Genomic DNA, 25,774 nt, shown 5'->3' on the forward strand with positions numbered 1-25,774 from the left:
TTGTGCTCAGTCACCTTTAGCACAAGATTCCATGCAGTTCGTAGACACACATAGACACAGACACAGACACAGACACTTGACAGTTTTTTGCGCATCAATTTTTTCCCCATGCTTTTCCTTCACTTAACATGGCCTACACACTCGTCAGCTTAAGAGGACGGAACCGTTATTTGTTTCCGCTTACCACAGTTAAGCAGTATTTATATCAAACCATTCATTCAGTTAACGAGTCTCAGTTCGTGCTGCTGGTATTCACTACTTCAGAGTCAACCATCCAAAACCTCCCGCAGACCCAACATTGAATTGCCATCGACTCAACCAAAACTCCAAACAAACCACAAACTCCGACTTCTACTCAGACTTGAGACTGGGACTCCCACTCAGTTCAAAGGTTCAGCCTCAGACCTGGGGCAAAACGACATCCCCAACCCTAACCTTCACCACCTTCCCACTTCCAGCATTCTCCTCCTCAGCCAAACCCATATGAACCCCAAAGAACACCTTACCCTCAAACCTCCTCGTCTTGCTCAGCGTAACAAACGGTTCCCCTCCACTAATCTTCTCGCCCATTTTTTGGTCAATGCAGACCATGTGACATCTTCTGCAGGAACCTAGCATTTGGAAGCCATGCTTGTTGGTGCCGATATGGACAGAGGACCAGGTATCTTCTTCGTAGGGTTTCAGTTTTGGGTTTAAGCCATCACCAGAGATTAGAGGGGAAGACGGGGAAGACGGGGAAGAAGACGGGGAAGAAGATGGGTCGTAAGAGGAGGAGGAATGAGAAGGGGTAAAGATAAGATTAGCCCTAAAGACCGCCTCCGATATCGCCCTTTGTGCCTCCGGGTTGAGAGCAGCAACAGACGCATTGAGAGCATCGACGCTCGTAGTCGTTATCGCCAAAATCGGACTTTCATTCGACAATAATATCCTTCTTGGCTTTGGTCCCTGACTTTCCTCGGTAGGTGTCGTCGACCGTTGTTCGGTATCTGAGTCAGGCGGTGATGGGGGTGTTTCTACCTCCGTTTCAGCAGAGGGAAAAGCACCTGGCATCATCGCCGGTGTTTTGGCCGTCTTTGTCTGCTTTGATGGTACAGACACTGCGGGCTGTGGTTGTGACTGAGGCTGCTGGTGTTTTTGCAAATGCGCCTTAGCATGCCTCATCCCCTTCCCCTGCCCGCCCGGCGGGAACCTAGCCAACACACACGGCACTCCGAGTACAGTCGAGAAGAAATCATTAATTTGTGCGGAAGCATATGTTTGAGCAGTGATTTCCTCACCGCAGACGCGGGAGGACATACCCGTACCGGATTTCTTTGGTACAATCATCTTTGGGTTTTTCGACAGCGGGACTGATATTGATGATGGTGGACCTGAACTGGATAGAATCTCGCCTGCGCCGGCGTAAGTAACTTGCAATTCACCCCTAGTAAAATCCAGATTTGGTCGTAGAAGGGCCATCTTGGGGTATCGTTTCTGGCTGAGAGCCTGGCCAGAGCCGCGGTGGACTAGACACCATTCTCTGTCCCAGGCTAGGCCTTCGGGGCGGACTTCCCAGTCTGTGTCTGGGGGGACGGAGAAGCCGGCGCAGGATTTGATGGGGTAGACTGTTATGCTTTTCACGACAAGCTCGGGTGTGTTTTGTAATGGTGGTTGGAGCTGAAGTTTCGTATCCGAGTCCAAGTCTGGCGAAGGTAAGACCGGTAGTGATACTGGTAGTGTATCCTCGCGATAAAATTCCTCCATAAAGTGCACAAACCCGGCCACGTCTTTTATCGTACTCATCGCCCCCAGACTCGCTCTTATGATACCCGTCGGCTTCCCGCCCATGATATCATTATCTGTTCCGCACCGGAACCCCGAGGAAAAGTTCTGCTTCATCTCCCATGGCTCCAAGCCCAAAGCAGAGGCGATACCGCCGGGGTTACACACCCCTCCGGTACGGATATGTATCCCCTTTAGCATCGCTAATTTTTCCACTTCTGCGAGACTGATCCACGTCCCTTGCGAGTTGTGGATGTTGAACGCCACCGTTGGCCCTGTTTGTTCCAGTTCAGGATCGGGCGAGTAAATGGTACAAACCTCCTCCCCATTTGCATGCCTCAACCCTTCCAAACCCCGATATAACCTCCTCACAAGAAACCCCGTATGCGCAGCCACCTTTTCCATACTCCCAAACAACTCCCTATGCACATCCATAGCGACATCCAGCGCTATGATATTATGTACCGGTAACGTTCCATCCTCCAGTCTTTCATGGAGAAATCCATCTTTTGGAGCGTGCCATTGTTCTTTTAGACAGACGACCATATCAACCGTTCCACCGCCGAAGTACCGTCTTGAAGCAAAGATATCCTGGGAATCCTTGCGGACGATCAATGCGCCGAGGTCAGGGAAGCCGAATATTTTATAAAAAGAGAAAACGACGAAGTCGGGTGCTGTTTGGGCGTTGCTGAGGTCAAGAGGGGATGAGGAGACGAGGGCGGCGGCGTCTAGGAGGGTATATGTTTTTCGGTTTCGGATTGTTTCGGTTTCCTCGCTGTGCCGAACTTGGGAAGACCAAGAAATGGGATAGCGACGGCCGTCCATGTTTGACTGAGCTGGGTATGCAAATAGGATCGGCCTTTGTTCTTCTTCCTCCTCTTTCAAAGGGCAATCCCCTACTAGCCAATCCTCCATCTGTCGATTATCCAGACAAACACTACTTCTGGCTTCTTCCCGAACTCCAACTAGGCTGGTGTGGCTGGCTTGGTGATAGGCATAGTCAAAGCCCGTGGGGAGACATCGCATGGTATCGACGACCAGCTTGATACCAGCTGTGGCGTTCGCAACAAAAACGAGATCGAAGTCGGCTGGGTCGGCGTTGAAGAACTGCAGGGCTCGGAGACGGATGTCTTGGATGCGCTGGGTGGATAGTTGGGAGGAGGCCGAGGCGGAATGAGGGTTGCCGAAGAGGTTGGTGGTCATCTCGTGGGCGAAACGGTCCATTAGGGACTTGGGATAGGGGGTGGTGCCGGCATGGTCGAGGTAGATGGAGTCTGTTTGTTTTGTGTTAGTGACAGGAGATAGAAAAGTGTTGGAGATGACTTACCTTTCAGCATGGGATACTCTTCTTCTCTTATCTTTTCCACTTCGGCGTTATGGCCATCATGTTGAATGTGTAATGAACCCATCATCTAGAACCTTCAAGCATCACCAAGTTCATCAAGAGACAGAAAGAACAAAAGACAAAGAAGCACTTCTGTTAACCGACTTTGATATTTCTGTGATAATAGCGAGCTATCGACATGGACATCTGATTAGACGCTGGGGTGGATAACTTGTCATGGCTTGCGGTCATGATATCGATAAGTACAGCCAAGGGGCAGTGGCATATTGGAGGTCTAAGTGTAGTCTCCTTCTTATCCTGTCAACGGCCGGCGCTTGTCATCCGGGAGAGGTCAGTTGGGCTCGGCAAAGAGGAGGTCCAAGGGAACGGAACGGAGATCGCCACTTTCCAACACCAGCAGGGGAGAGTAGTGCGGGGAGGTGGACACCGTGCCTGGAAACAGCCCCGCTTGACGCAAGGGGATGCGCCACAAATGGAAACAGTACAAGCCACAGTACACGTGGCTCATGCGCAACCGGGCTTAATTGAAACGCGCAGTGTAGCGGGGAAGCGCGTCGAGGTACGAACTGCAGCCCCACTTATTCGCGGGCGCGTCCCCACACTGGCATGCACCAGGGGGTGGAGCGCGAAACTGGAATTCTACTTTGGTGCAGTGCAACCGTGAGTGCTTCTCAAGGTTCCTCTTTCCACCTTACAACCATACAACCACAAAAGTCCATCACAACCATCAACACCCGCGCATCATTCTTTCCACGCGATTGCTGCTCGTATCTGTGTTTCTGCATTGCAACTGGTGTTTTGGACTTTATAAAAAATCATGACCTCGCCTAGCGCGTCCACGACTCTGGGGAAGAGGAGAAGGAGCACTAGACTCACAGGTGGGCCACAACTGACGACACCATCTAGGCTTGCCCTTGGGAGCATTCATACTGACACACTCCAAGATGAGGAGATCACACTAGGCCCTCTTGCCGTAAAGCGCACAAGACGCTCTCTCCGAATTCATCCAGAGATCCATCATGAGCCCGACCACATCCAAGCAGAGAAGGAGAAGGCCGCCTCACCACCAAAGCCGATTGCCGACGACGTGGAGAATCACAAGGAAAACCGCAAACCATCAGAAGACAACAGCGAGGAAGTCATCAATGAGGCGGAGACACCATCAAAGTCACTCCTAAGAAGGCGCAAATCAATCATCGCCAGTCCGCCAAAGACCGCTCCAGTCACACCTTCCACACCGCGACATTATGATGTCTTCGCAAAGGCAGCAGTCACCACTCCGCGCCATCGCGTCATGTCTGTCGGCAAGCTCTCCAGGCGCATGACACCAAGCACACCCATGACACCTGCGGCTTCTCAAACTGTCTACCATCAAGCTCGTCAACTCTTCTCCCGAAGTGCGGATCCCGGGGAACTCATTGGGCGCGACGACGAGCGCGAGAAGCTCAACACTTTTCTGAATCGCTGTACCACCGCACATCCCAGCGGCTGCCTCTACGTCAGCGGACCTCCTGGCACCGGAAAGAGCGCGATTGTCAATAATGTCACAGACAAGTTCGCATCCGAGACGTCAACAGTGCGCAAGGCATACATCAACTGCATGAGCATCAAGTCCTCCAAGGATCTCTACGTCACCCTTCTCGACCAGCTAGTCAGCCAAGATGAGGACAAGGAGGAACTCTCAACCGAAAGCGACGTGGTGGCGGCACTTCAAAGGCTTATTTTGCCCAAGAAAAAGACCCAGGACGTCTTCCTTGTGGTGTTGGACGAAATCGACCACATCCTCACTCTTGACCCCGAAAGTCTCTACAGCCTCTTCGAATGGTCGCTCGAAAAGAAGAACTCGCACCTTGCCCTGATCGGCATCGCCAACGCGCTCGACCTCACAGACCGCTTCCTGCCGCGCCTCAAGTCGCGCAACCTCAAGCCTGAGCTTTTGCCCATCCTTCCATACACGGCGCCTCAGGTCAAGAACATCATCATCACGCGCCTCAAGAGCCTGCTTCCCGGTGGAACACCCAAGGATCCCAACTACATCCCGTTCTTCCACCCAGCCGCCATCGAGCTCTGCTCGCGCAAAGTCTCCAGCCAAACAGGCGACCTGCGTCGCGCCTTTGAGATCTGCCGCCGCGCTATCGACCTAGTCGAGTCCGAGACCCGTCTCAAGCACGAGAACGAAGTCAAAGAGCAGATGCTACAAATGTCTCCATCCAAAAAGAGCGTCCTAGGCGAAAACACCAACCTCTCTGGTTCTGCGCCTTTATCTTCACTCTTCCGGAGCATCACCTCCACCGGAAAGCCCAGCGCGAGCGTTTCCGCCTCTCTGCTCAAATCCCTGCAGGCCCTGACGCCCGCCACCGCGCCGCGCGTCAGCATTGCGCACCTAAGCAAAGTCACTGCTGCAGCATTCAGCAACGGCACCACGCAGCGCTTGAAGACGCTCAACCTGCAGCAAAAAGCCGCTCTGTGTGCTTTGGTCGCCATTGAGAAACGGAACCGCGCTGCGCAGAGTGAAGCTCTTAACTCTGCATCAGCCAGCTTCACCTCTACGACTGGCACCGGTACTCCATCAAGGAAACAAGCCGAAACACCCATTGCGCCTACAGTCAAGACTTTGTACGAGGCATACACCAAGCTCTGCAAGCAGGACTCGCTTTTGCACCCGCTGTCATCATCCGAGTTCCGCGAGGTTGTCTCTTCCCTTGAAACTCTCAGCTTGATCACGCCCGTGGATGGCAAGACAGGGTCGTTTACTGCGCTGGGGTACAGTTCTCCGGGGGTGGGCACGCCGAAGAGGGGAGGCAAGAAGAAGAAGGATGTTTTTGGCATGGGAGGCGCTCTGGTGGCGGGCGATGAGAAGAGGGTGGCTAGTTGTGTTGGGGAACGGGAGGTTGAGCAGACGTTGTTGAAGGAGGATGGAGCGGGGACGGGGATTTTGAGGGGGATTTTGAGTGGCGAGGCTTTGGATGATTGAGTTGTTTTGATGTTTGGGATGTTGATGGAAGTGTTGTCGATGATTTGTTTTGCGTTTGTTGGAAAAGAAAGAGGCATGCATGGAGCAGCATGGAGGAGCATTGAAGCATTGATGACGCATTGTATAGGGGCATGGCACGGCGCGTTTGAAGTTTGAAAGCATTCAAAAGTATATCATAGGGTGGTTACCCGGGGTAAAGGGTTGGTGTTATAGGCGTTTGGGAATCTTGTTTAGTTTTGTTTAGTTGTTTTGTTTACTGAAAGACAAAAGGAGAAGAGAGAGACTCAAAAGAGAAGAGTATGTCACAGGACACAGAAAGTCCTAGTCGGCAACATGTTACCTTACATAGACTTGCCGTCGTATATAGAGGCAAAGAAATCAAAGACTTCACAACCATGAATTGGCTCGCAGGAAATGAATGCACAACTCATCTCGCTTTACGTGACCGCGTTCATGGAAGTATCATCATGATGAATGTGCATGCACAACGCACATATTGATCATGGACACCCTCTCTCCCAAAGTTCCCCCCGTTCCCTCTTTTTTCAACACGCAGTAGAGTAGGCATGTATCCGACACATACAGACTTCCGTTCCCTATGGTACCGCATTTCTATTTCTACCATGATCAACAGACCAGCCACCTAGGTACCTGGCTGGATTTGGTTCACCCGATATCTACACTAACTAAACTAACTAGCTACCTTTCAAGGTATTACGAACGAGGCACGAAGAACGAGAAACGAAGCCGAGTGGATGGCGTCCCTTAAAATCTCCCCAAGGACAGCTTCCCCTGGTCTGACTTGACTTGATTTGACATAACGTGCCTTGACATAACTTAACTTGACTTGGTAAGGTATCTACCTACCTACCTCTACGGGCAACTGACAACCTGACACTACCTTATAGACCCATAGTATCGCCAGGTACCTACTCTGTTATCACACCTACCTCTAGGTTCAGAAGGGCACAAGTAAGTAAGTAGGTAGGTAGGTAGGTAGGTGGGTTGGTTACGAGCGTTTCTCTCATGAATAAATAAATGAAATCCATCTATCGGGTGACTGACTGACTGATTGCCTCCCTTTTTCTGCTCCAAGCACGACCGGACGACCGAACGACCGAACGACCGAACGACCGAACGTCTCATGAATGAATGATGAATGATCTGGTGACTGACCGACTGACATTGACTTGACCGACTCTCTTCATTGTGGGAACATGACTACATAACTGAGCGCAACATGGCTGTTCCATAGGGGATCTGAGGACCTCTAGGCAGAACTCAACGACAAGTTTGAACGACGTAATATCCATAGTACATCCGTGACATTTGATATTACACAATACCTGGTAACTAAGCTATTTTACTCTTTTGTCTTCTTCTTTTTACCTCCCTTGTAGATATAATAGCAACCTAGTCATCAAGATTTATCTTCCTTCTCTTTTCCCAACCCCCTGGGCCGGGCCTGTCCGTCGTCCGCCCCTAGGTGCTTGTTTGTTTGCCTTAGGCGAGTCCGGGTCCAGGTCCGGGTCCAGGTCCAGGACCAAGCCCAGCTCCGACAGATGGTGGTCCTTTGATCCCACACACCCCCTTTCTCCTCATCCTCCGACCTGGGAATCAATTGTAAAAGAAAATAATAAGCCCATGTCTGTCCACTGGTTCAGTCCATCCATCCGTAACCTCCTGTCTTTCCTGCCCATCTGCCCTCCTGCTCCCCTTTAGACCTAACCGCACCGAATAGCCTTTTTTGCTCGTGCTCATAAAGTGTCTGTCTGTATGAAACGGCAACAAAAGAAAAGATAGGTGGGTAATAACTCTGTCTCTGAACGCCATGCTCAATAAAGCAGCAAAAACCAGAAAATCTTCGCAAAACGAAAACAACACACGTAAACAGCCGAAAGTGTTTTCTTACCCCGAACTTGTGAAGAATAAGAAAACAACGCGATGTCACCACCACCACTGAGAAAACCCCCAAGACGGATAGGTAGCGGTGGTCAGTGACGAAGCAGAAGGCAGAACCTTCGGGCTCTTCATGAAAGAAGGGTTCCCGACCCCTCCATCAACCCCCCTCATCCCCCTTCTTCACCTCACCACCCTTCTCCCTCTCCTTCTCCTTCTTCTTGTCTTCAGAAGCCATCCTCGTCCTCTCCGCCCTTCCCCGAGCATTAGCAATCATCGCCTCAAACCAACCAGCGACTTGCTACTCCGCCAGCTTGGCGAAATGCTTGCTCCAGATCCAACCGATGACGTTTGTTGGGTCGTCTTGATTTTTGGCCAGCCAGAGTTCGCCCTTTTCTGCCACCACGTCGAAGATCTACACGTTGTATGTTAGCTTTATGTTTACTAGGAAATGATCGAGCGAAGCGAGGAAAAGAAAAAAAAAGCCGAGCGCAGCGGATGTCAACAGGGAAAAGGAAAAGGGAAAGGGAAAAAAAGGAGAATACGTACCTCCCCAGCTTGATAAGTCAAATAAGGATACCCGCCCTCATGTTTGGTAGTCTCGATATTGAACTCGAACAGACTAGCAGCCAACCACATGACATTTGCTTCTGCGGCAGCTTCCGCCGAGATGAACATGCTTCCTCCTCCACTTGTACTACCAGCACCAGCACCGCCTGACATATGCATGTCATGACCACTGTGACCACTAGGCCCAGCTTCTGCTTCAGCGTGATGGTGGTGTTCGTCAAGCTCATCTGCGTCATCCATGGGCAAAGCAGAGTGGAACAACCCTGACTGACGACGGGGTTCGCTTGTCGCATAGTTGTGATGAGAGGAAGTATAGGACCCGCGGCGGGAGAGGGTGTGGCCTGAGCCGGAGTGTGCGACGCCGCCGTGTTGGCTGTTGTGGCTGTGGGTGCTGGTGTGATGGGTGCCGCCGGAGGCGGATTGAGCCGAGTAGGAATCGGTACTCTGCCTAGGCAAACTACCTGAATCAAAACTGCGACCAGTCGTGGGGCGGGTAGAGTATCCGCCAGTGGTAGAAGTAGCGTGGGTAGCGGGTACCGATCTTGGGGCCGAAGACGATGACGGGTCTGGACTGAGAGGAGCAGTAGAGTTGCCTCTTGAGTGATGACCGTTGGACAAGCCGGAGTAGAAATCTCGGTAATACTGTCCCGGACTGGGTAGCGCCGAACCAGTGGTGCCGGTGGGTGAGAGGTCAAATCTTCCCAACACGTCAGGTGTCGGCAGAGACGGGACATAATCGCTGTTGATAGACAAACCACGACCTCTAGGCGTGAGAAGCTCAGATGGCCGCGACCGAGTCTTGGACAGAACAGAGCCAGAGCCAATATCATCCGACGTCGATTGGGAGGTCCTACCTCTCAGCGAAACGGGTTTGAGAATGACGAGCTGTCCTGCCCGCTCGACTTGCTCGGTGAAATCTCGCTGGAAGGTCTTGACGATCTCTGGCAGATCGGGGACGTGATCGAGGTCGGCAAGGGGGGACTTGACTTTTTCTTTCCAGGTGGAGTACCACGCCGCTTGGATGTTGACGAACTTGGCCAAGCAGATATTGCCAATCTCAGCGGTCAGGTTAGAAAGCTTGGGAAGCTCCTTCTTGAGGGTATCATCGAGGGCTTCGTACTGCTCAACGGCCTCGGCGAGGGTCTTGTCGATTTTCTTGCCGTTGGCTTTAAGCTGCATGTAGCGCTCGTAGTCAAGACGGCGCTTCGCTCGCTTCTTGATAGCCAGTCCAGGGTTTTGGTAACATTTGATGACTTGCTCAAATGGCTCGATAACGTGTTTGCGAACGTCGACTAGATGTTTGTCCAGGATCTTCTCCATGTCCCGCATAGAGACACTGAACTGGACCCATCGGCTTTCAATATGGGCGTAATCTCTCGATGGCTGCAAGCGCATAACCAGCTCCATAGCAGTTACGTATTGCAGAAACTCGTGGACATAGGTGGAGGCACTTCGAGTGTAAAACTCGACATCGCGAAGTACCACCTGCAGACGAAGGAACTCGTCACCGAACCGCTCGTGAAGTTTGGCGTATTCTTCGTCTTCCGGTGCCCTGTTGCTTGCTCCTTGCAGCTTATCGACACGCTTGCCAAAAGCCCTGGCCAGACCAGCTCGGACATCCGAGTCCTTGCGCTTCCTGTTGCCGACGATCTGACCCACAAGCTCAAAGTTCCTCTTGGTCCTGTTGATCTCGTCAATGGCGCTGATTACGGTAGACTTGGCGTTGACGAGTGCATCTCGATCGGGATGGTCGGCTGGGGTATACTTGAGGAGATGAGCAATGATATCAGGGTACTTGGTCAACCTCTGCATGGGCTTGATGAGAAGGGAATCCAAACTCCAGGCTGCTGTCAGTTCCTTGGCACCCTCGCTGCACTCGTTCAGCCACACCTTGACGGCATCGTCCTCCTGGATCTGGATCAGGCGTTTGGCAGACAGATCACTGGTTCGGAGGTAGACTTCATGGACGGCCTTGAGCTGGTCGATGTTCTTGGTAAAGAGAGGTCCGAGGCTGGTCTGGCGGTCCTTGTCGTCGTCCAATTCCTGCTTGTTCATGGTCCCGCCGGAGTTGATAGACGCCAGTGTCGTCGTATCCGAGTCCTTTGACGACGCCTCATGTGCAAAGGTAGGTGACTTCCTGCCCTTGGGCTGATAGACACTCGCCGCCCCATCCTTCAGCTGAGCAAGGAACGTCAGGTGGAAGGCAATGATGTCGTCGGTATTTCGGAAAATGAGCTTGATCGTCTTGGAATCGAGTTGAGGACACGCTTCCGCTGTGCCCTTGTAAATCTCCTCCACAACGCTCATATCCCGGACAAAGATTTCTTCGGTATCGATCAGCTCCCGGATGACCAGCTGCCGTTGCCGAAGTCGCTTCTGCTCCTGTGTCAAGTTATCTGTAGCTTCGGACGATATGCTCTTGCTCTCGGTTCGGGAAAGATGCGACCGGTCCACTGTCTCGAAGGAAAATTGGCCAGCTGATGGTGGAGAGGAGATGATGGCAGTTCCAAACTCCTTTTCATCATGTGTATGTGGATAACTATTGGGCCGGGAAAGCACTTCGTAGGTGCTCTCGTCCAAATCGTCGTAGTTATTCGCTGCTGCTGGGCGAGCAGGGGCCGTCTGGTGCGACACTAATGGTATCCTCTTCTGGGCAGCAGAATTGTCCCTATCAAATTCTGAGGATTGCCGCGGGTCGGCCTTGTCGGCCAGCATGGAGGATGTAGACGCTCTGGGCGGCTGGTCAAGCGGTGATAATTCTGGACTTCGTGGTGGTGGTGGACGCCGTAAGCTCGACCGATTCCTGTCAAAGTTATTATACGACGCAGGTGGTTCGGGTTCTGTTTGCTGCTGCTGCTGCTTGAACTGCCGTGAATCACGCGGATCTTGGCTATCTAGAGCAGCATTCTGGTCATCGCTTCCAAAGGAAAAGTCAGTCCAGGCTGAATGCTGACTGAGGCGGTTGCCAGGTGACAAGTAGGCAGGTACGGCCAGGCTGTTGGAGTGTGAGCTGTCAGGTGTTTGCTGGTACTCTGCTGTGGAAGGGGGATGTGCATCATATGGATCCCCGTTGTCCGATAACGTGAAAGTCGAATCCCGCAGGCTGGCAATGTTGTCGCGTAGATGCGGGCCAATATAAAAATCTTCGAGGCGTTCCAGGTTCTCGACCTCAACACGGGGTTCTTCGCGCTGCTGCTGGTGCTGATGCTGCTGGTGCTGGGAATGTGAATGCCCAGAGCCGGTGGCTCCCAATGTCTCATTCAGCGGCGGCTCATCTGCATGGTGCAGACCGGATGGAGGCATCGTGTCACGAGCTTGGTCCTTGTACAACGGTCTAAAATCATTTTCGGGGCCCAATATCGTGACCGTTGTTTCGTAATTTTGTGAAGAATATGTATACGGTTGGGGGACGTATTCGTCTTCTGCATCTGGCTGCACAGGAACCATGGTTGTTGGCTTGGTCGCAGTGAAATCCCCCCGGGTCGGCGTCGGTTGCTGCGAGGGCTGCTGCTGCTGCTGCTGCTGCTGCTGCACAGACGTATCCAGCGCAATCTCGATAGACACATCGTCGTCATCGTCCACATCGTCATCGTCGTCGAATGGCGAATGATAGGATAATCGTTTGCTGTGGGTTGACAAAGGCGATGCCAATGGAGGCGCTGGTTCTGGCGGTTCAAGGGTTCGTGGACTTGGTGGCTGGTCAATCACAATATTTCCCAAGGCATAGTCAATCGCTTCGAGACTCTGCGGCCGTGGCGGTTCTGTTTGCTCTTCCTCTTCGAACTCGGTTACTGCGGTCGCAACGGATATGGCTGATTGCGGTATTGGAATATCGAGCTCGTCGTCACTATCGACAAAGCCTCCTGGTATTCCTAACGTCGGTGAATCACGGCCGTTGCTCGCAGGTGGTTGAGCCGGTGTCTGTATTACGGGTAGGTTGGTAATAAGCTTGAGCGGTTCTTCAAGCCCCTTCTTGTCTGTGTGTCTCCCTGCTTCCGAGGCTCTTCGATGTACTGAATCGGAAGACGATTTGGCCGAGGGCAATGCAGCAAGAGCGGCAGCTTCCGCTTTGGCCTTGGCGCGGGTGACCGCCTCCATGTCCTTCTTTCGCTTGTCCGCCGCAGCCTCCCTGGCCTCCTTTGCCTGCTGATCTTTGATGGTTTTGCTGTATGCAAGCTTTATAGTTTCTCGTCGCTGGGCGAAATCGATGGGTCCTACGGACAGCTTTCGTCGTCGAATGGTAGCAACGTTGTCGGCGGCCCTCGATCCGGCCCGGCGGTTCGACTTGTCGGGGGACGTTGGTCGGCCGGTGGAGGATTTCATCCGGGAAGCCGCGGTCGTAGCAGTGGCCACGGACTGCCGGGGTCGCGAGCTTCGCAGCGAGGGAGATAGTTTTGGAGCGGGCACAGCCACATATGCGTTGAGCCGGCCGTTGTTGTTATTGCTGCTGCTGCTAGGGGTCGCGATGTTACTCGGGGCGGCTTTTCGATTCGAGGTCTGGGATCGCTTGGCGGTTGCGGTCGCTGGCGTGGAAGGGGTGCTCGATCGGGTGGCAGGTGTTTTGGCCCTCGAGGCCGGTATCCCATGCTGCTGGCGGGAGGATCTTCCGCTGGTAGGGGTTTGTCCGTATTTTAGTGCGGCGGCGGGGGAGTTGGATCGGGTGGACACCGGGCTGCTTCTTCCGTGGCTTTCAGAAATACTAGCTCTTTTGACCATGACGGGGAGGCGCGAGGTGGAGGATAGGGGCGTGGTCGGTGTGGACGGAGTAGTTCGGCCGGTGTTGCCAACCGCCCTGCTACTTGTTGTCGCTGTGCCGCGGCCGGACCGGGTGTTGCTTGATTTGGAGGACGAGGACGAGACCACGGCATCGCTATGGGCTCTAGAGTGGTTCTTAGCTACTCTTGCTGAGCTGTCAGGCAGCGCAGAGGCCGCCCCGCGGTACCAGTCGGTTGGAGACTGTGGCTCCATATCTCCCATATCCGAGTGAGAGGAGCTGCGCAGGCGGGGTCCGGGCCTTGTGAGGTCATGTATGCTTGACTCGGAAGTCCGCCGGGGACGACCTCCCCCTACTACTCCCAGGTGGCCTTGGATGCCAAACCCAGCCGTGACCTCGTCTTGTTCGTCGGGCAGGATCTCGCCAAAGAGCAGCCCATTCGATCGCGACAATGATTGTAACGGCAATCCGGTGGTGGGGGACAGCTGCGGCAGCGACCTGGATGCCGGCCCGTTTGCGGCGGCTCCACCGTTATTTCGGGGCTTGCTGATCCGGTTCGCGAACGATTGGGAGTTGCGGTTCGTTATTCGATCGTCGGTCGAGAGTTTGGGTCGCGGCCGCGGAATACTTCTGGATCGTGCTCCGTACAATGTTTGGGATGGGCTGCCGGCGTTGTTCGTCGTTGGGTCTCCTCGCGAGCGCCGTATCGATGTGGCTATCGAAGATGTCGTCGCTGACCCTGAAGCCGTCGTCGTCGTCGTCGTCGTCGTCGTCGTCGTGGTGTTACTGGACCGTGCCGAATAGGAGGCAGCTCGGGCGCCAACGCTGGGAGATCGACCAGCCTTGATGGTGGAAGCGGCAGACAAAGTGGAGGTAAAAGTAGTCGGGTCTCTCAAGGGTCTGGACTGTTGTTGTCCTCGCTGTTGGCTTGGGTTATTGTTGTGGCTGTTGTGGGATGTCCCTGTTTGGTTGAACTTCTTGGTGAGGTCCTTCACGCTCCTCCCCGGTGGGTAAGCCCCACCTGCAGTCCCATACGAGTTAGCTGTTGTCAGCGCCGGCCTGCCATTGCCGCCAAGGCGATCGTCAACGGGATTCGATGCTGAGCGGAGACCCGATCGAGCACCAGAGGCACTGGGTGGTGGATTAGTATGCGCACTACGACCGCTGGACATTTTGGCGGTGCCAGCAACGGCAGCATGAGTAGCAGCATGTGTAGCAGCAGGCAGAGGGGATGGCTTTAGGGCCCCATTCGAAGGTGACCTTGGGGAGGATGGGGACTGCGTTTGTGGTTTGTGTTCTTGGAGTGGTGGTAAGGTGGCCGAGGTACTGCTCTTCTTCATTGGGTCCAGGTCCAGGTCCAGGTCCGTAGTGTGGTTGGGGGTGGTGGTTGTTACAGCGGCAACGGCATCACTTTCCGTTCCAAAGCTACGATAAAAGTTGTCGGGGTCTTCTTCTTCGTCCACTCCCACGTCTAGCGAGTCGGGGACTCTTGCATTGGCGGCAAAAGCCTGGAGATTGACGGCGGCGGCATGGGAAGCAAATGGAATCTTTTGGTTGAGGCTGTGGCCAGAGGCAGACGGGCTGGCCAGGGGAGTTCTTGATGGACTTTTTGTTAGTCGAGGACTGGCCAAGGGACTTTTCAGCAGAGGACTGGCTAGAGGACTTTGTCGACGGCTAGGTGGACGACTGGCTGAGTGGTAGCTGGTATAACTGGCTGAAAAGCTGGCCAAGTGACTGGGTCGGGGCTCAAAGTCTAATGCGGGCGCGGGCGCAGACGGGTGTGTGGGACTGGACTGTCTCGAGTGTTCGGGGAAGTACGACTGATGGTCCTGTTGGTGGGAGTCACGGCGTGCTTGTGGTGGACGGGTGTGGGTGTGGGAGTGGTGGCCGTGGTTGTGGCCGTGGGGTGATTCGGCCTCCTGGAGGTACTGGTACAAGTCTGGGTGTCGACGGTCGATATTGTCTAGAGAGGAATGGTAGTTGTGATGGTGGTGGCGGTTGTATTGTGACTGCGACTGTGACTGAGAGCGTGTGTGATGAGGATGATGATGATGGGAATCTGAACTACCCATAAGCTCATGGGTTGATGATCGGGGGTCATGGTTTTGGATTTGTAAAGAAGTTCGTGAAGCAGCCTCGTCTGCTTGGATGCTGCCGTGGTCCATGGTGACCCGACCATTACTTTTTCCGTTACGACTTTCTTGTTTTTGTCTGGTGGTGAGAGGCGGTATAGTACGGCTGCTAACTTCTGCTTGTTTGACGAACGGTGGGAGGGGAACAATGTCTCTCTCTTAACACGGACCCTCCCTCTCAGCTCTTGTTCACCTTACTAGGCTCTGATGACTCCTCAGTCCAACAGCACTCTGACGAGATTTGCACCTCTGACCCCTGTTCTTGTTTTTTTTCCAAGTGAAAGTCGCGGTCGACGAAACGCGGGACGGGAAAGAGTTGACGAAGGGGGAGGGGAAGTCTGGGATCGATAAGTGCCTGGGAGGGGGGCGAGTTCAAAACTCAGTTCCTGTTCAGGTTGTCGTCAAGTGTCGGTAACAGGCGGTGTTAACGGTGCGAATTGGGTCCTGAGAATGTCGATATCATCCATGCACAGGCACAGGCGCAAGCCAGGGGTTACCTCTGCACTGGGATATGTCGTCTGTCTGGGATGCCATACAGCACCCTGAATGCCACTCTAGCATGCCAGATGTCAGGGCAGGGCATGAAGGCAGTGACGTGTCGACGTGGTTGGGCGATGGGATGGATGGAATCGCAAAAGTCAAAGTCAAGGTTGAAGAGATCTTCCATATTGAAAACTAAAGCGACCCAATCTTCAATCCCGTCTGTGGTGACCAGGGGTCTGTCCCTACGTCGAGGGGGGTGTTACTCTGCTGTGCCTGCCTCTGCCCTCTGTCGGTGGTTCGGGACGCTGCAACACCATATGTGTGCCTGCCTCCTCTGGTGAGGTTCCCCTCTTTTTCCCCTGGCATCTGCATTTCTTACATACAGAGCTTGTTTACTAACAATTAACGAGATAAGACCGAATTCCTCCCGCTCTTCGTTAATCTGGCTCCATCCCCAAATCATTTCTCATACTGCACATCGTGAGACATTCCCTTCTCAACAGCTATTTCGGTATATCGATGGATCCCGCTATAATTTGTCCCTGTGCTAATGACGTTCCAGAACGAACCCCTTCTGCCGTCCATCAGTATAAAGTGGTACCAATGTGGATTCTGCCAAGCTTGCTATAGTGCGAAGATATGCAGTGCATCTGCCTGTACCTACCGGCCCCTGACAGTTCCTCAAAGGTCTTGCTGATACCATCACCATCACGGCCCGATGCGAGACAGCCTGAGTCCAATGCAGGTCCCGTTCAGGTCAGGCCTCAAGATGTGGTCACTGTGGTATCAAGGGATAGTGGCAGACATCTGCTGCTGATGGTGATCATGATGGGGGACGGCGTGTGGGCGTCTATCGGTCACCAACACTGTCCTGTCCTGTAAAAGACCAATGGGATCCTATACTGTGCGTGGTATAGCGTGGAACTCAAAGCAAGGTACCACTGCAACCTTGAGTGCCATGGCAAAAGAAAAAAAATGTCCGGTCCGGTGTCTGGGGAAAAGCAAGGACTGCGACCAAAATCCTTCTCCGGCCGTAGACGTTTGAGAAGTGCAAGAATACGAACACCACCCGCAGCAATCAGCCATTGTAAAGGAGGGAAGGAGGGAAGCCACCCATCCTGATGGAAATAAATCCATAAAAGGAGATTGGCCCGTCCACTTCTTTCGGCCGGCAACATTCCCCCTCAAAATGAAAGGCTCGAAACACTGTGGCGCCCTCGTGGCTTCCTCCATTGCGCGCATCCGCCATCCACTGGAGTAATGGAGCAGTTGGAGCAAGGGGAAATTGTTAGCGGCTGTTCTCCATCGTGCCCAATCAGACAAGTCCGGGGTAGGTAACCTCAAGTGACATTGCTCAAAGTTGCTGTGCCTCATGTCCCTCTGTTCCCATGTCCCCTTCTTGTGCCACTACCGGACATACACACGGGCAGTAGCAGAGTCTGAGGCAGTACCTCCGACTTAAATCTCTAGATATCGGGCTTTGACAGTTGTGTTTCGGATGGTTGAAGAATGTCTGCATTTTGGGTCGGGTGGAGAGTTAACTGTCTGTTATGCATCTGATAACGCGTTGCACTGTACAAGTACGTATTAGGCGCGGTTGTACTAACAGTTACCACGCAAACGCCCGTGATAGCGTCTCACATGCGCATATTCGTCCCATTTTCAGGGTACACGAACCCCAAAAACATTTGGAGCCTGGAATGAGTGGAAGAAAGCAAACCACCAAATGTCTCCAATTCGCCATCTCCAACTTTCACGCGTTAACAAGTTTTCCGCGATCGCGCTGTTTCACCAGCCACAACTCAAACTGCTGATTCTTTTCTGTCCAACTGTCTTTCATTTCCGTCAGAAAACCTTCTGATTTTCCATCCAATCAGTCACCAGCGCATCCTCCTCCGCCTTCCATAGGCTCCAGTATGGACCACCAAAACATCCCAAACCATCACCATGTCGATCAAGAAGAGAAAGAGCGTCAGCTTCCTTGAGCTGGACTCAACCGGTAAAAAGATCCCTGGAAGCGATCACGATGAACGGACTGAACCACCATCCGCAAAGCGGCCAAAAACCAACCAAACAGCCAATACCCAGGCCCCTCAACGGCCTCAACATCGTGAACACCCTCAACACCCCAACCCCAAACCCAACCCCATCACCCAAACCCTCCTCTCCATCTACTACCCCCAAACCCTCACTCTCCGGCAATACGCCCTCTCCAAACTGCCCAAGTCCTCCAGGATCCGTCGAAAAAAGATCAGCCAAGTCGGCCTATCTTCTTCTTCCCCTGTCTCTGCCTCTGCCCCTACCCCAGGCTCAGTTCCGGAGAATCCCTCCGGTGCTGCCCATCAGCGTCAGCGTCAGCGTCAGCACCAGCAAGAGCTAGAGCAAGCCCTCGGCCATCTGCTAGACACGACCCTAGTCTGCTGCTCTCACGATGATTTTTTTTCGCTTCAGAAAAAAGAAAAGAAAGAGGAGAAATCAAAAGATTATCGCTGGGAACAATGGGTTTCTTTTTCTCAGGGTGGAGGAGCCGGTGGCGGAGGCGGAAATAAGGGTGATGAAAGTCACGTTACGCTGTCTGATGGGTTGAGGGGCGCGTTGTTTTCGCAGGGGGATATTGTTGATTTTGTGGTTTGGTTGTTATTTTCTAGATCGAGTGCGAGATTACGGGAGAAGAGCGTGACTGGGAATGGAGGAGGAAAAGGGTGGCCGAGGCATTTGCTGTGTGATGGGTTCCGGAAGGGTGTTCCTCCGCAGGGTCGATCGGGTGAAGTTGGAGGAGGACATCATCAAATTCCTGGTGTTTACGCGGTTCATCCAAACAACTGCGTGCGAACGCTGAAAGAAACACCTTGGCCGCAGTTTCTCTTGCTGCTGGGAAAAGAGGGGGAGAGGATCATGTTGGATTTACTGCTTGACTGTGCAGTGTTCGTTGCTGTGAAGGAGGGGAAGGGGAATCTGGTTCAGGTGAGCGGTATTCCTGTGTCGGAATTGCAGCCTTGGACAACGACAGATTCTGGCAGGAAAGACCCGAAAGGCAATACAGGTGGTGAGAACAAGGAACTGAGCCCTTCCGAAATCACCTTTGCCAGAAATCGGATGTTGTACGCCAGAGCGGCGCTCAATGCGAGGGGCTTGGTTCATTTTGGACTGAGGCATATTCGTAGGTTCAGCTTCCGCCGTAGACATATGAAAACAAATCAAGCTGACGATCGTAGACGTATTAAACCGCTTCCCGTTCAAACCACCGTCCGAGTCTGAGGGAGAAGGAGAAAGGAATAAACCAGATGAGAGTACAACTCACGTAATGATGTACATCTTTCCTCGCCAATTTGGTCTTCACAACGTCTTCACCTCGGTGGTAGATCGTCAACAGACTGCGCAGAAGTTTCAGGACTACACTCTCCGGGAAGAGGAAATTGCGAAGAAATTTCCTAAATCTGCAGCCGAGGGAGAGAAGCCAAAGATCAAGATACCAAAGAGACTCAGGGGCAAACCCCAGGAGTTGGTTCATAAACTTCAAGTGCTGCATGGACGGTGTGCCTATGCTGAGATGTTGCAGTATTATTGTCCGGTATATCTCTCTGTATCTCACTCACTCTGGACTAGGAAAGATAACTAACTCACCACCAGCTACCAAAACAACCAGAACCAGAACCAAGGTCACAATGCAGCCAGTTGAGAATTTCAGCCCGCTCCTCGAAGTCATCATCTCAAAAGAGCCGCAAAAGGACACTTCAACCACCATCTACTGCCCAGGTCATCAGCAAGTCCGAGTCCGAGTCCGACAATTCCCAGTCTCACTCCCAGTCTCACTCCCTTCTGGACCTAGCAACGCCCATCGCGAGCATATCAGCCTTTTGTCAAGCAGTTCTCTCAAAAATCATCCCCAACGAGTTCTGGGGTCCCTCACCCTCATCCTCATCCTCATCCTCAAACCCAGACTCCTCGGAAACCCCCAATATCCAATCCCACAACAACAAACACCACTTCCTCAAACAAATCGACACCTTCATCCGCCTCCGCCGCTTCGAGTCCATGACCCTCCACCAAGTCATCCAAAACCTCCACATTTCTTCCATGTCCTGGCTCGCCCCCCCATCTACCAATCAAAATCCGTCATCACATTCACGGCAGAAATGCTCCCAGACCGACCTGGCAAAGAGAAAAGAAATCCTCCTCGAGTTTCTGTATTACATCTTCGACTCCCTCCTCATCCCCCTTCTCCGGTCAAACTTTTACATCACAGAAAGTTCAGCCCATCGCTACCGCTTGTTCTTTTTTCGGCATGATGTCTGGTTATCACTTACCAAACCGGCTATGACTTCTTTGAAAATGAAGATGTTTGAGGAACTTAAAGGGGGTGAGGCGGTGAGGTTGTTGGAGGGGAGGAAGTTGGGGTATTCGCAGGTTAGGCTTTTGCCGAAGGGTGGGGGAGGGGGTTTGAGGCCGATTATGAATCTGAGGAGGAGGGTTTTGCTTACCGGCAGAGGGTTTGGTGGTGGTGGTAAAGGGGCTGGGGGGAGAGTGATAGGGGGAGGGAAGCAGATGCGAATGCAGATGTTGGGGCCGAGTATCAACTCTGTCCTTGGGCCGGTGAGCTCGATGTTAAAGTTCGAAAAGAGGGAGCGGCCGGAAAGGTTGGGAGGGGGGATGTTTGCTGTGGGGGATATTTATGGGAGGGTTAAGGGGTTTAGGGCGAGGTTTTTTCCGAAGGATGAGGGGAAGGGAAACGAAAAGGGGAAGGCGAAAGGAAAGAAGAAGCAAAAGTTCTATCTCGTCAAAGTGGACGTGCAAGCGGCGTTCGACACCATTCCGCAGCAGGCAATGGTTGAGCTACTAGAGAAAATCCCGGGACATGCAGTATACAAAGAGTCGAAGCATGTGGAGGTTAGTCTTCCGTTGGATTACGAGCATAACTCAGCCAACAACACCAGCGTCAGCGGCAACAACACCACTGGCGACACGAAAAACAAAAACAACAAGAACAACAAACCAAAACCGACCAAAAGATGGCACTCAACAACCACACCCTACTCTCCTCTCCCTTCTACCACCTCTACCGCCTCCAACTCACCGTCAACTTCCATCCTCCCCCAGCCCAATCTAGCACAAGGGAAAAAGCAAACCCTCTTCATTCCCTCCCAATCCTCCACAAAACTGCACACCTCTTCCTCCCTTCTGTCTCTAGCAAAGGAACACATCACGCAGAACCTCGTCAAGATCGGCAAGAAGTATTACAGGCAGAAGACGGGGATTCCGCAGGGTTCTGTTCTTTCTAGCACTTTGTGCAATTATTTCTACGCTGATCTGGAGCGGTCAGAGGGGTTGGCTTTCCTCAACCTCGACTCCGGATCTGAAAACGAGAGGGAGGATGGACAAGAGGATGGACAAGAGGATGGACCAGAGGGGGAGGCAGCAGGGGAAAGCGGAGGAAAGAGAGAGAGAGGCGTGAGTAAAGACGGCTCAACCCTACTAATGCGTCTCATCGACGATTTCCTCCTCATCACCACGTCCCGTTCCAAAGCCCGTCGGTTCGTCGAAGTGATGCATCGGGGGTTTTCGGAGTATGGCGTCAGTATTTCTCCTCACAAATCTCTGGTCAACTTTGACGTTGCTGTTGACGGCTGTCCGGTGCCGAAGTTGAAAGGGAGCCTCACGACGAAGTTCCCGTATTGCGGGTTGCAAATCGACACCCGAACACTGGAAATCTGCAAGACCGGAGCCGGTACAGGTCATGAAGCGGATGCGAACGATAAGAAAGACCCAATAATCTTCAACGGAATAACGGTCGAGTATTCCAAAAACCAGGGACGGAACTTTAAGCGGAAGGTTCTCAGTAAGTCACTCCCTTGTCTCTTTTCCTTTTTCAAGTCTTCTTCTCCCCTTCCTTTCTGCAAGTCTCAGGTCTACAGGTCTTCAGGTCTTCAAGTTTTGCAGATCTTAAGTTATGGCTGAAGACTGACAGTTGATAAAAACAAAAAAAACAGACGCCTTCAAAATCCAATCCCATCTCCTCTTCTTCGACACCTCTCACAACTCCTTCGCCACCACCCTCCGCAACCTCTACTCAGCTTTCGTCCAGACGGCTATCAAGTTGTGGGCGCATGCTAGGTGTCTGGGGGCGAGCCGCAGACCTAGCGCGAGCTTGGTGATCGGTAAGCAACCTAACCCGTTCTCTTGCTTTCCCGGATTGTGATGAGATGGGCCGTGGCCTGGTTATGTTTGTTTATAACGGCCAGGAGAGGCGTAAGGGGGAAATAACAATTGAGAATGGACTGTGACTAACATGCCTTGCGAACAGATACAATCAAATCCCTAATTGACCTCTCCTACCGCCTCCTAACAAGCAAGTCCCGCAAAGAGAGATATCCAGGCTACCAATGCACTGTGGCTAAGGGCCAGGTGGCGTGGTTAGCTATGGTTGCTTGTCGACAGGTTTTGGTCAGGAAACAAGCTGGGTATAAGGGGGTTATTGGGTGGTTGGAGAGAGAGATAGGGGAGTTGACGAAGGGGAACAGGAAGATGGATACGAGGGTTTTGGTGAAGGTTGCTAGGGAGGTTGGTGTTCGGTGTTAGAGTTGAAGGGGCTAGGTGGGGACTGGGTGTAGGTTGTAAAGGCTAGGCTGTAAGTTGGGTGTAAGCCTATTAGGTGCGATGTTGATACAGTGATAGCTATCTAGGTCTAATGTCATCGATGCATGTTTATGAATACAGTTTACCCCTGTTTCCAACCCAACGCCTTCTTCAGGTCTAGGTCGGTTTTATCCAACTACCCGGTTTCCTTTTCCAACGCCTTACACCGCAGAGTAGGTCATCACAAACCCTTTTCTCTCTCCATCTTCCCCCCTCCAAACCCATCACCACCCCCCAACCCCAATTCATAGGATCATATCCTAACCCCCCTCTCCCACCACTTGCTCCCCCTCCAAAAACTGGGCACATACTCCCCATCCAACCTCCACCAATCTTTGGTACCCTCCCCTGGCATCCCTCCCAGCCCCAACAGTCTAAACACCGAAACAGGCACCGGCTCAAACAAAAAGAGTCCAGAACGGGCCATGTCGTCGATTAACATCCAGCGGGTCCAGTGAAGCCATAGGAGCACGAAGAGGCCGTTGCCTGTTCTTTCGAGCCATCTTGGCATTTCCTTCCATGTCTTCTGCTGTCCGGTAATTTTGGTGAGGAGGTTTCTGAGTACGACAGTCAGGAAGGCTTGGATCACGCACCCCAAGAATTGGGAGACGAAAAAGCCGACTGGTTCGAAAAAGACGGGTAGTCGGTTGCGCGTTTCGAGGGTTAGGAGGTCGGTGCCGGAGGAGGGAGAGATGCGGAAGGCTGTTGATGTCCATCCTCCTAAGGCGTGCAGGACGCCGGAGAGGAAGAAGGCTGTTGCCATTTCTAGCATGGCTACCACCTTTTGTTTGCGCGTCCTTCGTCTCTTTTTCCCTTCGTTGGGGCTCTTCTCAGTGCCGTTCATTGTCACTGCGCTCTCTCTGGTCTTGCCACCATCCTCATCTTCGTCAGGGCCAACGTTCCCATCATTAATATCCCCGAAAACCCTTCCAACCTTAACCAACCACCTAGCCGGCCCTGTAAACCCAACCCTAAAACTCTGATGCCACCACCCGCCCCAAAAACCGGCTAATCCTCGATCAAGCACATTCCCCACGAACCCGCCAAAAAAACACGGGTACCGCCACAACTCGTTCATCCCTTGGCTTTCGTTCCCTAGCATCCTTCCCAAAACGAAAAACTGCGTGAGTTGCCAGACGTAGCTATACAGAAATAATCCACCTAGCACACCTGAGAGGGAGAAGAGGGAGCGGGCAAAGTTGAGGCCCCAGGGTGGAAGGGAGGCTAGGAATTTGGCTGAGGCGAGAGATAAGGGTGGGAAGGCTGAGTTGGAGAAGGATAGGGAGGCGAGGTCAGATAGGTGAGTAGGGTGGCGGAGAGGGCCGTTGGGACCGGCGACGAAGTAAGGGTCTAGGCGAGCGGAGATTGTGAAGAAATCTAGGGCTAGGTAGGACCATGTTATGTGGAGGAGGCGGGTGGTGAGGAAGTGACGGACGGTGGGGGAGCGGTGGAAGGTTTGGGGGGTGGAGAGGGGAAGGGTGGTGAATGAGACGGGGATGCCGGTTGGGAAATAGGGCAGAATTTGGGAGGTGGTGGTGGAGGGAGAAGAGGAAGAGGAGGAAGATGATGAGGAGGTGACGATGGACTCCGGTAATGGAGGGATGACGGGTGGTTGAAGAGAGGGGATGGAGGAGATGGAGTAATTCCAGCCTGATTTACAATGTCATTGTTAGTTTGAGTTGCGTTTTCTGTTTCCCAGGGAAGAAAGAAGAGAAGAGAAACAGAAGAAAACGTACCAGCACCCCTGAAGGAATTAAACATATCCATCACCCAATCCAGCCTCTCCCAAGCTGTTCCCCGATCCGGGTACGGCTCCCAGTAGTATTCATACTTGTCGAGGTCGACAGTTTCGTCTACTGTCCATCTCTGTCCATTTGCTCCATGATTCTCTCCTAGAACCAGTGGACTTTGACTTTGACTTTGGTCCGCCTTGGTACTAGTCTTGGTCGACTCAATAGGTAAAGAAGTTGACACAGCAACCTTTTTCTCATACTCCGTATCAGCCAAATCCCAACCGCAGCTGATGCCGAGGTTTCTCCGTCGTAGGTCAGTGGTGTCAGGACCCCAGCTGCCTCTTTTGATGAGGCCGTTTTGTTCGGATTTGGATCCCCGGGTTTTGGCTGCGGTGCCGTTGGTGTTCACGAATCCACCATTTGGTTCCCCATTTACCAGCTTTCCATCCTGGATTCCATTCGCCATCTCCTTCCCCTGAGCTGGAATATCACTCCCACTCCTCCGTAGTCGTCGCCGAACCCTCATCGCAACACCCTGATACCCCCCAAAAACCACCGTCTCCAACCCCCAAATCGTTCCCCACCCGCACATCAATCCAGCCGCATAAGCCATTGCCGTACAAGCGCTTGCCGTAGTTTTTCTTGGCGTGGTAAACCACCTCCATATTCCTCCCCGTTCCCCATCCCCATTTTCTTCAAGTGCAAATCCGCCGAAGCCAGGAAGACCGACGACGATTCCCAGGTTCCACCACACGATAACCGCGCCAACTACCCATCGGAGATGGTGGATCCATTCTCTTCGTATCCTCACTTGTCGCTTCTCGTTTTGACCGGTGGTGAGGGTGGCGACGCGGTATTGCGGGATGCAAAGAAATGCGATTGGTAAAAGGAAAGAGCCAACCAGACAGAAAGGGAAGAGGAAAGGTTGGACTTTATTTGGATCTAGAGCTTGGTAGAAGATGGAGCGAAAGTTGGAGAGGTAGTGGGCTGGTAGGTTGATAGGCGCATCTGATGGTGGTATGCCGGCGGTAGGTGGTGAAAAAGAGGCCGACATTATGTCATGTCATGTCCGACTCTGTAAGTGCGGACGCAGGCGGGTGTAGGTCGGTTGGTTGGGGTATGTTGCAGCTGTCAGTGCTGTAGGAGGGAGGGAGTTGGAGATATTGGAGATCGAGAAGCTGAAAGTCGCGAGGTGATGAATCTCTATCGCCAGTTCAAAATCTCGTTGACCTTAGCGGTGACGTGTCTGGCCAACAATAAGAGCTACTAAAAAAGCTGCTTGAAAACTGTGCAAAAAAGAATGCAAAGAGAGAAAGGATTTATTCGAGCCTGCGAAACCCAGCGCAGACCCAAAGCAAGAGAAGAATGACAATCAATGTCTCACAAATCAATTGTGTCACCGCCGCCGTCACTGTATCCGCCCAGTCCCGTGTGTCCGTGTTGTTGATCACGAGCAAACCGCAAATATCTGGGTCTACGAGACGGGACGACGGCAGTTTGCTCAGGCTAGTTCTAGTGGACGCCACCTAC

The 25,774-nt window shown here is 52.8% G+C and overlaps 5 protein-coding genes across 5 annotated transcripts; 2 read left to right on the forward strand and 3 right to left on the reverse strand.

Moving 5' to 3' along the window:
• Positions 1 to 212: 212 nt before the first annotated feature.
• SMAC4_04825 (uncharacterized protein) lies at positions 213 to 3,455 on the reverse strand. Its single transcript, XM_003347471.2, has 3 exons — positions 3,089 to 3,455; positions 1,299 to 3,035; positions 213 to 986 (listed from the first exon to the last, which is right to left on the reverse strand). Exons 1-3 carry the CDS (start codon positions 3,171 to 3,173, stop codon positions 400 to 402), a joined length of 2,409 nt encoding a protein of 802 aa, XP_003347519.2. The 5' UTR covers positions 3,174 to 3,455; the 3' UTR covers positions 213 to 399.
• Positions 3,456 to 3,923: 468 nt separating this feature from the next.
• SMAC4_04826 (uncharacterized protein) lies at positions 3,924 to 6,464 on the forward strand (the record flags this gene model as incomplete). The annotated part of the gene is made up of 1 exon (XM_003347472.2): positions 3,924 to 6,464. One exon carries the CDS (start codon positions 3,924 to 3,926, stop codon positions 6,078 to 6,080), a length of 2,157 nt encoding a protein of 718 aa, XP_003347520.1. The 3' UTR covers positions 6,081 to 6,464.
• Positions 6,465 to 7,399: 935 nt separating this feature from the next.
• SMAC4_04827 (uncharacterized protein) lies at positions 7,400 to 15,431 on the reverse strand. The gene is made up of 2 exons (XM_066090191.1): positions 8,529 to 15,431; positions 7,400 to 8,394 (listed from the first exon to the last, which is right to left on the reverse strand). The coding sequence occupies exons 1-2, from the start codon at positions 15,426 to 15,428 to the stop codon at positions 8,281 to 8,283; spliced, it is 7,014 nt and encodes a 2,337-aa protein (XP_065945917.1). The 5' UTR covers positions 15,429 to 15,431; the 3' UTR covers positions 7,400 to 8,280.
• Positions 15,432 to 17,825: 2,394 nt separating this feature from the next.
• SMAC4_04828 (uncharacterized protein) lies at positions 17,826 to 22,454 on the forward strand (the record flags this gene model as incomplete). The annotated part of the gene is made up of 5 exons (XM_066090192.1): positions 17,826 to 19,038; positions 19,094 to 19,449; positions 19,509 to 21,714; positions 21,866 to 22,033; positions 22,180 to 22,454. The coding sequence occupies 5 exons, from the start codon at positions 17,826 to 17,828 to the stop codon at positions 22,452 to 22,454; spliced, it is 4,218 nt and encodes a 1,405-aa protein (XP_065945918.1).
• A 270-nt stretch (positions 22,455 to 22,724) lies between these two features.
• Positions 22,725 to 25,594, reverse strand: SMAC4_04829 (uncharacterized protein). Its single transcript, XM_003347475.2, has 2 exons — positions 24,248 to 25,594; positions 22,725 to 24,161 (listed from the first exon to the last, which is right to left on the reverse strand). The coding sequence occupies exons 1-2, from the start codon at positions 25,296 to 25,298 to the stop codon at positions 22,765 to 22,767; spliced, it is 2,448 nt and encodes an 815-aa protein (XP_003347523.2). The 5' UTR covers positions 25,299 to 25,594; the 3' UTR covers positions 22,725 to 22,764.
• Positions 25,595 to 25,774: the final 180 nt, after the last annotated feature.

This window comes from Sordaria macrospora, chromosome 1 (genome assembly GCF_033870435.1).
Source record: "Sordaria macrospora chromosome 1, complete sequence".
NCBI classification, from domain to species: Eukaryota; Fungi; Ascomycota; class Sordariomycetes; order Sordariales; family Sordariaceae; genus Sordaria; species Sordaria macrospora.